We start from the raw sequence: 14,107 nt of genomic DNA on the forward strand, positions 1-14,107 counted from the left end.
TTCTAGGGAATTGTCACAAGTACACATTACATCCGAAGGCCGCCTCTTTATTGACTTCTCGCAGCGAAGTTTGCTGTTCTCTTGCATAACGGAAACTTAAAGCCATCCATCGTCAAGGACCCACTCTGTTCGTCTAAAGAAGACATTACTCCAAGCAATTCAATACAGCACTCATCGATAAAACATCTTCCGTGACCTCAAAGTTGTTAGTATGTTAATGGGCATGCCAGTAGGTTCTTCCACAAAATATTGTTCTTTCCTATCATTAAAAGACAGCGGTTCTGCCTCACATCATTATATCAGACATGGCTGGTCTCAACGAAGCACATACGAGCCAAGAATGAACAGTGTGTAGTATGTTCCATTAGCGGATCTAGGGAGGACTTTCCTTCCACCTCTTCAAATTAAACTTGGTCTAATGAAGAGTTTTGTGAACGATGGGTAAGTTGAATTCGAGAGGACTTCATTATTTAAATGAGAAATTGCCAGGGATCGGTCCCCCGGAAGTGAAACTTGGAAAGGAGAGGCTGGAGAACAGTACACACTGGTTTGGAGATTCCCCGTACGATAAGACGTCAGCAGTCAGAGAAAGGCCAATTTTGATTCTTGTTCGGCTCATGCGTGTGAATAGTTTATTTCTTGAAGAAAGCTTTTTATGGCTTCAAATCAGCGAGCTTCCGCAAGATAAAAGCATGGCTCTGCGGAAACATTTGTGGGTCACCACATGTCTCTCGCATATAAAGATGGAAGGTCATTGAAACTTCTTTCCCAAAAACCTTGGCACTGTGAGTGACGAGCAGGGGAACAAATCCATTGAGGCCTGAAGTCAATGGAAAATCGCTACCAAGGTTTCTGGAACGAATATATGTTTGCAGTTGCAGCTGGACATTGCGCCGAAACGTTCCGGACATAGTTTACTAGAGAAAATCATCCACATGACATTTTAAAATTTTTATAGTACAGACTACACTATGTACATGAAGTGTTTTGGGTTTAAACTGTAAAAGTGATGAAATAGTCTTAATTAACCTGTACTGATATTATCCGCAGTTCACTCGTATTATGAAAACTCTGAGGTCTACAAACAAAACATCCTGTTTCAGTTGGTGCAGACCAAGATAGTTTATAAATGTGTATGTACATGTTTCCTGAAAAAAAAAGTTTAATTTTGTTTAGGAGTATATGAAACCTCCACAGCACTGTATTTTCACCCCTGGCACTAATTTTAAGTGTGTACCCGGATAGGACAAATTGTTGAAAATATTTTTCTAAAATAACAGTAACATGAAACTTTATTCTGATTGATTGGAAACGCTTTGCCATCTTTCTTTTTTTTTATCTTGCGGCTGAAGATAATCAACATCACGAAGGAAGACCTACACTGGTAAAGCTATGGAAGAATCGGATAAAAGGGAGCACATCTTTAAAAATTAAAACCAAATGTTCGCCATTTATGAAATAATACAATCTTTGTTCGATCCAAAAAGAAAAGTCGCGCACAAGCTTATTATACCAGTGAAAACAACCTGTTTCCGGAACCTCTTTATTGTGCGTTTATCGCTTGTACTCTCGATTTCAAGATTACCATCATTGTGAAAATATCACGAAGAGACCAAAGAGTTATTCAGTATCCATTGGATAATTCTTTAAAATACAGGGAGGGCAAAGCTAAGCCGAATTAGTGACTAGATGGCTGATTGTGAATCTCAGCATTGAAAACAGACTGTAAGAACTGTATCTGGAAGATTTGTCTGAGGCAGCGTCCACTCTATATAAACTGACAGTTATCCGGCTTTAAGTGAAAGGCGTCATAGAGGCTTTACAGAAGACTTCATGAGAAGGCTCTTGGGCACGCCATCAAGCCGTCTATGTTCGTTTTACCACTACACGCAAAACATCCTGTTTCAGTTGGTGCAGACAGCATGCCAATTAGACAAGAGTAATAGATCATGGGGCACTGCGCCTTAATATGATTACCGAAACATTTTCATCTGGGGAAATGGATTCCAGACACGTTTGGAGGTTGTCAGATCCTTGATTGTAATGTTCGCAAATTGCAGGAGCAATTGGGCGAAATGCACGTCCTCATACAACTGTCATAGTGAGCCAATGTTTTCAGAGGAAGAGTACAACCGATGTGGAGTGGCCAGCCAGTATGTTCTAGGCAGGGCAGTTGCCCGTCACAGATCCAATTTCAGAAATCTTACTAAATTTGTATCAGTCATTATCGGATAATGATGATCGATCTCCCAGCCTCTTGTTGTCACACCCTTATTAGGGCATGTTCCGATTTATATTGAGAAGCCATTTCTATCAGCTCATGTGCATAGCTCTATAATTTCAGATCGAAATTTGTCCAGTCTGTGAATTTGTAGGACATCATTAAAACTAATGTCTCGCGCAAATAAAATGAAATGTTTGTTTTGGTGATTATAATAGGTTTCTTATGAGAAGAAGTACGTTTGCGCAAGATAAGTGTAATGTCTGCTATCTAAGAAACATACCATTTCCTTTCTCCATCATGAGCTTAGCTTTCATTACTGGAATTGTACTCGCTCATAAAATCAAATTGATTTGTATAACGTCCGTAAAAAGGAAATGGGGTGGTGGCACCCCTATTACCCAGCACCGAGACAAAGACAGAAAATTACTTCTCCTGGATTTGAAAAGGAACACTTTAAGCAACTCCAACCTTAAATGTTAACCTCATGTGTGCACAAGATTAGATTTTCTTCTTCTGTCGCCTTATTCTCAAATAAACAGCTCATTTTTCCGTGAGAGAATGTCATATTTGATTTAACTGGATGTTCTACAAAACTTCTGTTTAAATTAACTCTGTTCTTTCGTTTAAAACGAAAACTGAACCGATTAAATAGCATTTTCAGTAGCTCTCGTAGAATTTCTATAACTGTATTCCTGATTTCATCAACCAAACAAAAATGAAATATTCTTGTATATTAAGTTCTTTTTTCTTTACCATGTGTTTTATATTTTTCTCATTTCAATGCATATCTAATTGAAATTTATTATATTGTTGTAGTAAGGATTTTAGGAGCATCAGCGACTAAGGCCATATTGCTCCGTGTATTGTGTGTGTGTGTGTGTGTGTTCTGATGTCGATTTTCGGTTTGCTGGAGGAAAAACCATGCTACGCCTGAAACCAACTAACTCGGCCACGTTGTGAAAAAGGCCCAAAAAATTCCTCACATCATCGACAGGACTCGAACTAAGGTCTTTTCCACCCAGTTTGGGGACGGTGGCGATCCTACCAACTTTGCTCCCCACGAAGACGAAACTTATGTTGGACTCAATGTCTCTTATAAAACATAAATTATACTAAGAAGAATGAATACCCCAATTTGTCTGAAACGTAAAATAATGAACCAATGTATACTCCCCACCATGACTTATGGAAGAGAAGCTTAAAACTACAAAGCGAAGAATGGAACGAATTATATTAGGAATCAGACTGTTAGATAAGAAGAGAAACGTGGATTAGGCAGCAAACACAAATAAAGAACTGAAATGGACTAAGAAAATAACAGAATGATATCCGGAAGACAACAACGAAGATGAATAGATGAAATTCACGAGCTCGTCAGTAGTAAACGGATGGCCATTGCACAAAACAGAAGGAACTGGCTGATGATGATTCGTGGTCGGGATATGAATGTGCATTTAAATTCTAAGTTCAGACCTAATTAAACAATAAATAGTAAAAAGAAATTTAACGATCCATTAGTTAAAATAACTCCAGGAACCATGATAATATCAATCCTACATAAGAAAAGTTTTTCAACCCTGCAGCCTTACAAGTTTGAGAATGAATGAAAGTTCAAAATCCACTGATCTCCCCATTTTGTAGATTAAGCTGTCACCACGAATAAATACGGTTGTGAACAACATTATCACAGATTAATCAGTTTATCCTTTAGTTAATTCATATCGATGCGTTGACATCAGCATAAAGTATGAAACGGCAGGCTTCCACATACAATCTCTGAAAGACTCCAGAATACGGCACACAGTTTTGACAGCTGGTTTTCAACTGGCTGTTCACAATACTAGATACTCATCCTTACTACCTCTTAGAGGGATTTCTTATCCATCATGTAATTAAAATTGATTGCTTTGGTCGGTTATGATGTATTTCCTGTAGAATAAAAGCATCATACTATTGGTCATTGCATGATCACGATGAAGTATTCCACCAAACATCATGGCTAGAATTCCAGATTGATGATTAAAAAATACTTACGTAACAAGGTGTAAAATCCTGCAGAGAACGTATTTTTTGTACAGCCAATATGTGGAATGGATAATTGCCCAAGCACTTCAGCTTACCTTGCTGAAATCACAATTATTGTTCATTACGCATTGAACTTCCGAACTGGATTTAACAAAACCCTGCCAGCAGACCCAAGAATCTCATCCGAAGTTTTTATAGTAACAGTTTAAACCAGCAATGTTGCTGTCAAACGCTTTATAATCCTGATTTTGAATTACAAGTTTATGACACGAAAGCTGTTTCTGATGAGATTACAATTATTTCTGTCAAAAGGATTTCAGTTTTCAGAGTTGAATCTGAAACAATTTTAAATAACACAGGAGACAATCAAATTAATGCCCACATACATTTTCTTCCGGCCTCTCTCTCTCTACATCGTAAAACAATTATGTTAATGAATTCTTAGAAAATATTAAAGAATATTCGCAAACTCTGTTGCCAAGTATGCTCTAATTAAAAGGGATTATCAATCAAACTTGTCTGAACGGATTAAAGTTAATTTAATGTTCGAAAAATACAAAAACAAAATTAAACCACAAATACATCATTTATTATCCAGAGTTAGAGCCAAAGTCAGCGCAACAAATATTTCGTGTCAAAATAAAACGATTTAATTGTGGAAAATAATATTAGCCTCTTCTGGAATTTCGCTAGAGAAAAGAATTGTAAATTAAGAATCCTTCTAGCAAATGACCTAAATATTATTGATTCTCTACAGAAGCAGCAAATAGTTCCCCACTTCACTCAGCTCTTGGAGAATAAATTCACGGTCAAGATGAACTTTATGAAATTGCTTTGGAGAACTGGATGATGGGGAATCTGCAGTTGCTAAGATTAATTCCCACGAAACATCAGTCATTTTGGAACTGGTCCAGCTTTTTTCTGTTAAGTGGAACGCTTCAAAATAGTGTCTGAAATAATCCTTTGTACAATTTACAAAAAAGGGGAATATATTCAGATCTTAGAACTACAAGCAAAAATATTTCAGCAAATACATTTTATAAAGTCTTCTCCATATCACCTTTCGTTTATTAATACCGAACAAGATGACTTTTATCCACATTTGCAAATCTAACCTTAGTTTGTAGCTACGAGTTTTATCAATCTCAGGTGTGTTCACGGCAAAAATATGGCTCACCGTGCTTTGATACCAAAAAGCTTTTTAAGGTGTATTTGCCAGTGGTAATTTATTAATACGCTGGGACATTGAAACAGGAATGGTAGAGCTCCAGCTCACGAGAAGAGTAAAGCCCATAAAGAAATTTGATGCAGCCTCAGTGACGATCATATATTATTAATGAGCCTGTCCATCTTAAGTTTCTAAGTTGGTGGTCGTTTATGCTTCGTATGAAAACGTGGTTAGATATTCTCACCATTTTATCGGGTTTAGGGTTGCTTTTTTCTGTCACTCTTCTAAGAAATGATCTTTCCTCAACTTTTATTATTAAGAGCGAGTTTAGGAACGTATAAGAAAGAAGTTAGTGAAATATTTCCCTCTTCACACGTTAAATGACTCGATATTTTTGTCTTCTACATTTGAAACTTGAGTTTGATTGTGCGACTATAAAATATCAGTCTTTCTTTCTTTTAATCCTTGCCCAAACCTCTCCAAGTGTGTTTCTTGTTATTGTTTAGCCCCTGTCCATACCGTAATGGGTCCCCTTTCTCAACAGACGAGGTTACTAGCGTAATAACTGAGCTAGTTATTCATATTTATGAAATATTATCTATGTCACTGTACTACAATGTGAACTGGTAATATTCGATGGTAGATCTGACTGTTTAATGGAACAAAAACCATACACCTCTAGCCCAAGACCGATATATTGTAGGCAGACATGAAAAACACCGACGATAATATCCGATTTTGAATGATGTTTCTTAAAATACCAGTGTTTTAGCAGCAGAACAGGCTTTGTAATCAAAATCTTAAATCGTGATGTCAGCAGCTTAAATTCAGCTTCTCTTTACAAACTAGCATAAATTATACGTTCTACTTCTCTGCTAGTGAAAAAAAAATCATTAAAATTAATGATAATGTTCCAAACTTCCATCAATTGGTGGCCTACCTTAAGGTCAGTAGTAAGAATCGAAAGTTAGTGATGCTGAGCGTGCATGTTGATTTATTCGATGGTTTGCCCATATTTGTAAAAAAAAACGGAAGTACACAGATATATATTGGTCAGTTCCTTCAATGGCTCTTCTCTACTAACCTCGTTGATTTCTAACACATAATGGGAACTGGATTGATATCTAAATGTGATGAATATGCTCAGGTTGCCTTATCTTGTGTTAGCTGTACGTTTATTCAATTTTTTGCATTAAATATCTATTTTTATAAATTGAGTTTTAATGATTTTTTATTTTAAATCTGTCTTAAGACTTTAGTTCATTTTAATCAGGCTAAAATGAATCTTTCTTCTGCTATAACCGGACTAATTAGCACGCAATATACATTACCCTGGCACTCGTGTGCTCATAGTCCATTACACTTTCCCGAATAAACAAGTGACTAAAACCAGTATAAAAGGAAATCGAATGAGCTATACAAGTTAGACGTTCTCGTTGTGATACGTAGAGCCAAGCTGACTGATTTTGAGAGGGTTGTTAAAGGTCAACTGCCGCATGGCATTATCGTGAAATGGAAGCGTGCGTGTCGGTATAGCCACAGCCCGGCAACAAACACGAAGCCCACACCACGTGACCAGAATAGTACGACAATCCATAAAAAATATCAACCAGGAGTTTAAGCCCCATTAAAGGTTGAGGTCTGTACGAACACATTACCAACGGAGCTCCACAGCCTTAGTTTTTATGGGAGAGCGGCGGCTCATGAGCCAAACATAACTGCAATCAGTAATCTTGCCTGGAATGGTGTAACGAACGCCGTAATTGATCCATAGGGCAGTGGAAATCGGTTATATGGAGCGTCGACATCCCGCTATACCCTATTCCGATCAGATAGGCCGTGGTATGGCCTAGGACCTTTCAGTGGTTGTACAGAACAGAGAATTATCAGCGGTGATGAAGCGTACCTTAACATTTTGGACAACTTTCCATGCTCCCCTACGACGTGGCAGTTCTTTGGTACAGTTGTTTTAGGCGCATCAGCAGCTTAGGCTCTGTTGAGTGGTTCTGTGGTCGATTTTGCTGGGAGAAAAACCAATGCTACCCTCGCCTGAGACCGACTAACTCAGCCACGTTGTGAAAAAGAACCATAAACATTCCTCCAGTCACTGACGAGATTCGAACTTAGGTCTTTTCCAACCGGCGTGGGGAGGAGGGTGATTATACCAATTGTGCTACCCACATGGACTATCTTTGGTACAGAGAACCATGCTCCATGCCATAGCGTAGATGTGTGAACCACGGTGGCGCGTTCCACAAAACACTAACACTATGCCCAGTGCCGTTATTAAAGAATGGTTCAAGGACACAAATGTAAAAAAGTGGGAATGGCTGGCACAGAATTCCGATTTGAAACCTACAGGACACGTCGAGTGAGGACCAAACCAACACACCCCACATCGTGACTCAAAGCGTCACTGTTCTGTAGAAGAAAAAAATTTCAGATCTCTTAATAAAGGAGAACAGCACGTGCTAAAAATCTTACAAATCTAGTAATTAAAAAACAAAGCCAAAACCAGGACTGATAGATGGGACGTCGAGAAGTGTACGCTTCTATAATAGATCCTTTGACGCAGTGGTTTTGTTTGCCCGACATGATTCTGAGCATAGTTCGATTCTTACGATTTTTTAATGTCGCCTCTAAGCTTTGACCATTTTTGCTATCTTGGCAGAATTTGAAACGTTCATTTGCTACATATAGATGCGTGCCAAAATAAACGTAACGAACTACAAATAAAAAAATAAATGATAGTTTCATATTTTGCAGAGGCAAAACAAATAACTTACGAAAAATCTCTGCAATATCTATCTGAGACGGGTTAACCACAGCTCTATCCCCCCACCCCCAAATGAAAAGAAATCAAGGGTGAAAAAAAGCTAATTCAGAACGGTACGAACTAAGACTAAGACGAACTAAGAATTACTCAAACTAAACCTTCAGCCTCTAATTAGTCACAAAAGCTTGTTTTATTTAAATGGAATTATAATTACTAATTTCGACTGATAGTTTTAGGAATTAAAATAATCGCCAAGGCCTACGGAGTGACAGATGACACCTGTCCCCCAGAAACAATCCAGCGCATCACAGCGAGATGCAGGGTTATAACCCAGATGGAGTACACTCTTAGTGAGTTAGTACATCAGAAGCTAGCTTAAAACTACCAGTTGATCGAAGAAAGTGCCGCATTACAGTCCCCGACTTACAAACTATACTGGGACATAATAACGGAGAAGACGATCCCGTACAACGTAACCCTCATGGACATGTTAATGGCTTCTTTCCCTAATCGACATAGCAGTGCCCAACACTAGAAATCTCCAGAAAACCCATAGAGAAAAGATTAGAAAGTCAGAGAAATGTGGCATATATTTAACACGTAATGGGCACCCAGACATGGTACCAAAGAACCTAGCAGCAATAGACCTCGCTGAGAACGCTTAGATGGAACTTCAGGCATCCGCGATCCTGAATATCTGTAGGATAGTCAGAAGTTCCTCAACCAATAATAGTAGACGGACATAACAACCACTTCATGAGATGGGGAAAACCCATTAGAAGAAGAAAGAGATAATAATAATGGAGTTTCTAAGACGAGCCTGCGAACTTTTTAATAAGAATGAATTACAGTGACAAAAGATTACTTAATTTTTTTTTTTAATTCAAAACAGAAGATTCCTTTTTGATGCCACTGCAAAGGATTGTCTCTGATATGTGCAATTCTAAATATCTTACTTAATGTTAAGACCATCAAATGATTTATTGAATTTATGCTACTCGCCTCAACTTTCAAGCTTAAGTATTCCACTGCTCATAGAATGCCTTTTGAAACCACTGAGCCAGTTTCCACGATGAGTTTCCGTCTCCCTGTATTATATTGTTCTTAGTGCATTAGTAACGAATGCTCAAGCACGGTGTGGTTCAGCAATGGGAGCTAATAATAGCGCAGAAAGATTATTGGTTATTGACAACTAATCAGAAACAATGATGCTGCAATATGACATCGAATACCTATTCAATTTCGCTTTTATTTGTGTGCAAATTTGAAAAGAAAAAAAAAAAAAAAAAACGGTTGTGTATGTAACGTCCTATGAGAACCAGGGTGTATTTCAATATCTTATAATCTGTTTAATTTTAGGTAAACTGGAGGCAGCAACAGTCGAATGGATCAGCAATTATCTATCCATATTGAAAGATAGTATTTCTTTGAAAATGAACTAGTTGAAACTACAATCATTCTCTTTCTTGTTATACAACGTGGACTTAAATATATTTCCCACCGAAAACGGGAGTTGAAAGATGACAATCAGAGACAAGAGCATTCTGGCACCATGCTAAACGGAAGTAACTGTAATAGGAAAAATAACGAGTTGAGAGAAGTAATTATCTAGCTCTACCACTTGTACTTTACTGGATGTTATTGTGAGGAATTCCTGCTCCATTTAGACGCATCATTTATAATTAAAGATATTTATGCAAAGATCGAGATCTTTATTAATGCATGGCACCACGAAGAATGTTCTTACGAGAGAACTTAATAAATATAAATGAAAATTTATTTTCGACATATAACGTAAGGAATATTTTTAAATTATTCTGAGATACTGATCTCATGAAGAATGAATGAATTTCTGCATGTTGATTAAAAGAAAATAAGCTTCGATCATTCCAACTTGAATAAAAAATAGTCTTTATCACCTAATGGGAAATTACAGTCTATTACTCAGGGAATAGTATTTTCCTTTGTGATTTTCTTCCTAAGATACTACGAATTACTGTAGCAAATACTTCTTAACTTATATTAACAGTAAAAGGAAGGGGTTGAATCACATTGGGCCAACTGTTGATGACCCTGCTCAGGTTGCTTAACACTGAATAGATATTTTGAATCTACATTCACACATCAGGAACGTGAGAAGTTTATCAAACTCCAACGGTGAGCAAAATGACTTTGTGATAACTGAATGGAAATTGTAAGAAAATTTGTTGAAGCTGAACATAAAAAGGCATCTGGGTTGGATGGATTGATTCTGTCCAATTATATTACAGAAATCAGTAAAGGAGGTAAGCAAACCCCAGTACATAAAGGAGGATCAAAAGGTGACATGAGAAATTACAGCCCTGTCGGCTTAACATCTGTTCTAAGGAAAATAATGCAGTCACTGGTTAAAGAAGGAGCATCTGGACAAGAATTCAATTATACTGCGGTGACCAAGGAACTTTATGCTGTTAAAAGCGGAGCAACGTGGCATTAAGGGTAAATTACTGCTATGGATAAATGGGTGGTTATCAATGGGCACTGCAGTTCATGGACTAGTGTTATTAGTGGAGTCCCCCTCCTCAGGGTTCGGTGTTGGGCGCATTGTTGTTTTTTCTATATTTATCAATTATATTAATAAAGGCATATCAGCCTTAATGTCCAAAGTTGACAGAGTGGTTAAAGACAGTAATGATGGTATGCTACTGCAACAAGATTTAGAAATATTAGGTAGATTTGCTGAGGAATGGCAGTTAAAGTTTAACATTGGCAAATCCAAGGTACTGTATATTGGTAGCAGTAATCTCAGAGTAAAATTACCGGTTTGATAAACCAAGCAAAAAAACAAATTGGCTTGGCTTCATCAAACGGCAGAATACAGAGTTAAGATCCTCAGTTCTCGGTGCTCCCTATACTGGAGTTCTCTGCTCCTATATGGAACACACACACACATTATGCTCATTTGATACAGAATCGCTACAAATGAAATCCATTGTTTTATCGCCGAATTTTTGTTCCTACTTCAGTCTCTGGAAACTCAGCGAAATGTACTGGATCTAAAACAGTTGTATCACATCTTCTGTGGCTCTACCTACCTGCCACATTGATCTGTGCGTTCCAGCGGTGGCCACCAGACAGAAGACTACTTTCCACATCAGTACCTCTAGGTGAGAGACATCCAAGACCTCCTTTAAAACAACTATGGCACTGATGAACAAGTATAATCTAGATTTGGCTGTGGACATGAAAGTTTCACAGAACTACTTGAAGCAGGTTAACGGATGATGTCTCTGCCATTGCCTACTCTCTGTGATGATTCTCTTCAAGATACTGAACCAAGGATATTATGTATTCCGTATTTTTATTTCCATGAATTGGACTTATCCCGTTGGAAATAATAGTTTATTGTATTTTGTTATTCTGCTATTTATTTATATGTTAATGTACAACCTGTGTATTTTCTGCTCTGTTACACAGTTAAAACGGGCGCATGCCTGTTGTGTATATTTCATGTTAATAATAAATCAATAAGTTGCAGCGTCTGGAGACTAGGCACCTGCGAGGTGATCTGATTGTGAATGGCATTCGCCCTCTTGCTGAGACTACACACACGAGGGGGCATAAATTTAAGTTGAGGAAAGGTGGATGCAGGATAGATGTGCGGAAGTTTCCTTCGGCCAGCGAGTGGTTGATTGTTGGAATAGGCTTCCATCTGTTGTTGTGGAAGTGGATGGTTTGAATAAATTCACTACCCAAATTCTTGGAGGATAAGGATGGGTGAAGTGTGCGTGTTTTTTTATTTGGCTGATGCTATACAGACAACGCTAATACGATTGTCTGAGTAAATATAGTCTTCATTTACATATTTAAATACTGAAAATTAATTAATGTATTCAAATTTACCTGCAGAGTGGACTTTTCTTTTTCTAATTAACTTCTTACGCTCTGTAAGAGCCAGTTGATGATTAAACATTCTTTCTTATGTACGCTCTTAGAAGAAAGAAAGGAAGAATCATTTCATCTACACGAGATAACAGATGCAAGTTTTCTTGCCTGGATGAGTAGAAATCATTAATGAAACACTCGCTGAACGCCTGAAATCAAACCTGAAGTATTTCTAATTTATTTTCTTCTCTTTCTTATAATAAACCAGTTCCCTACTGTTGGAAATGAGAAAATATCGCTAATATAAAGGTATGTTTATACTTCATTACAGCTATGCGAAAATATAAATGCCCGTGTTATCGTAAACGTTTTCTAGTGGTATATTTTCATATACTAGAGTACCCATTTGCAACAGCTATGTTTATCTTCCCCAATTTTCTTCTCGTTCTTAAACATCAGAACGTCCTGGAAAAAAATTTTCTTACATGTAAACACCAATGTCATCCGTGTTCTTTTCGCCCAGTGCCCTTTAAGTAGCCCTCACGTATAGTCCCACTCGAATCAAACTTCTTGCTCCTTCAAATGATCCAAAATAAGTAATGAAATGCTTTGAACCGAAAGACAGCTCGTGTCATCATTTATTTTTAGATGGAGACAGCTGAGTCCCACCTTTAGCAACCCCCCTTTTATATTAAAGTATTTTAAAATATACAGCCATTAATCTAATTGAGACTTTTGACGATGCTTCACCACAGTTAATCGAAATAAAATAAAATCCACTAGGTTTACAATTAGGACGCAGATGAGCTCTGAATTTTCAGTAGCTACGTGCTCCTGTCAAAGTGGGTTTGCATTCTTTCATTGTGGACCTGTGCAAGGATTTGCTATATACATGCCGATACCTGCTAACCCTAGTTAAGATAAACGCTAACTTGCATGCACGCACGCAGCCCCAGCTACTAAAGATAAGCATCAACTACGACACACTACAGTGGCTTACCTTGATCTATTAACCTCGTGGCATGTACAAACTCCACTCCAAGTTGCTCCTTTTCTCGCGCCAGCTCCGACAAATAAGACTTAGCTTCCATATCGATGACAGGATGCTGTTCCTGTCCGTCTAAGACCGACTCCACCGACATTTCCGTAAGTCAGCGTTACACTAGATGTGCGCTCCGCTCCGGGATGAGGCATCGTCTAACAGTGGACGGCGACCTGAACACAGCGGGAGCGGAGGGACAGCGCGTGCGCGAGAAAGGTTGTTTTTAAAGGTGAGCACAACCTCATTTCGCCGCTCGCTACAGGTCATCTAGAATATCCCGCAGAATTGGACCATCCGCCGTGATCCTTCTACAGAGAGAGAGAGAGAGAGACACCGTAGGAATGAGTGGCGTGTGCAATGCTTTGTTCTGGTCGAGCAAAAGCACCCTTTATATTACCTGCTCGAGCGCCGGTTATCAAATTCAATGTTTCGTGATTGAGGAATAACAGCTGTCTCGTGCTGTAAACCATTACAGTCTTAATCACAATGGAAGAAGTCTTTCGGACAAACTTAGCTAACGTAAAATGTTGCATATTGCGATCAGAGAGTAGTATTAAAACTGACATTTTGTTCCTTATAATAATTAAAATTCAAGGTATACAGAGAGACATGGTATGGCGAAATACCAATCTATTTTACTCGATAATAGTGCCATCATCTCACACCGTAGCTTCCGGACAGCGTGCACTATTAATAGGGGTATCCCACAAGGCCGGGGGGGGGAGCCCTATCATCAACCCTATTTGTCGTAGTGCTAGAGCTCTTCCTGGCATCCCAAACTGATGACCTGAAATTTTACATTACATCCTCGCCACTATTCTGCACGCAAATAAAACAATCCATCAACTTGAATAATTTCTGGCTTCGATTGGTTTACAGATTAAATAAACAAAGACAGCCCAAATGTCATTCACCTCGAAGAATTCACACAATAATATCAACGTTACCATCAACGGATCACCCATTAAAAAAAGTTAAAACGCACAAGGAGCTGGGGTTAGTATGGAA

The 14,107-nt window shown here is 38.2% G+C and overlaps 1 protein-coding gene across 2 annotated transcripts in view; it reads right to left on the reverse strand.

Annotated features, from left to right (window-relative positions):
• The window catches only part of LOC150085621 (KH domain-containing, RNA-binding, signal transduction-associated protein 2-like), a 184,008-nt gene extending 170,774 nt beyond the window's left edge, over positions 1-13,234 (reverse strand). For both annotated transcript variants that reach the window (XR_016546931.1, XM_090373396.1), the window contains exon 1: positions 13,058-13,234. Coding sequence is in view for 1 of the 2 variants with exons in the window: in XM_090373396.1 (XP_090229522.1) it covers positions 13,058-13,199 (142 nt within the window). In the remaining variant the exon portion in view is untranslated. The remainder of the gene's footprint in view (positions 1-13,057) is intronic.
• Positions 13,235-14,107: the final 873 nt, after the last annotated feature.

The sequence above is a fragment of the Mastigoproctus giganteus genome, chromosome 5, assembly GCF_048544385.1.
Source record: "Mastigoproctus giganteus isolate SK-2022 chromosome 5, ASM4854438v1, whole genome shotgun sequence".
Classification (NCBI taxonomy): domain Eukaryota; kingdom Metazoa; phylum Arthropoda; class Arachnida; order Uropygi; family Thelyphonidae; genus Mastigoproctus; species Mastigoproctus giganteus.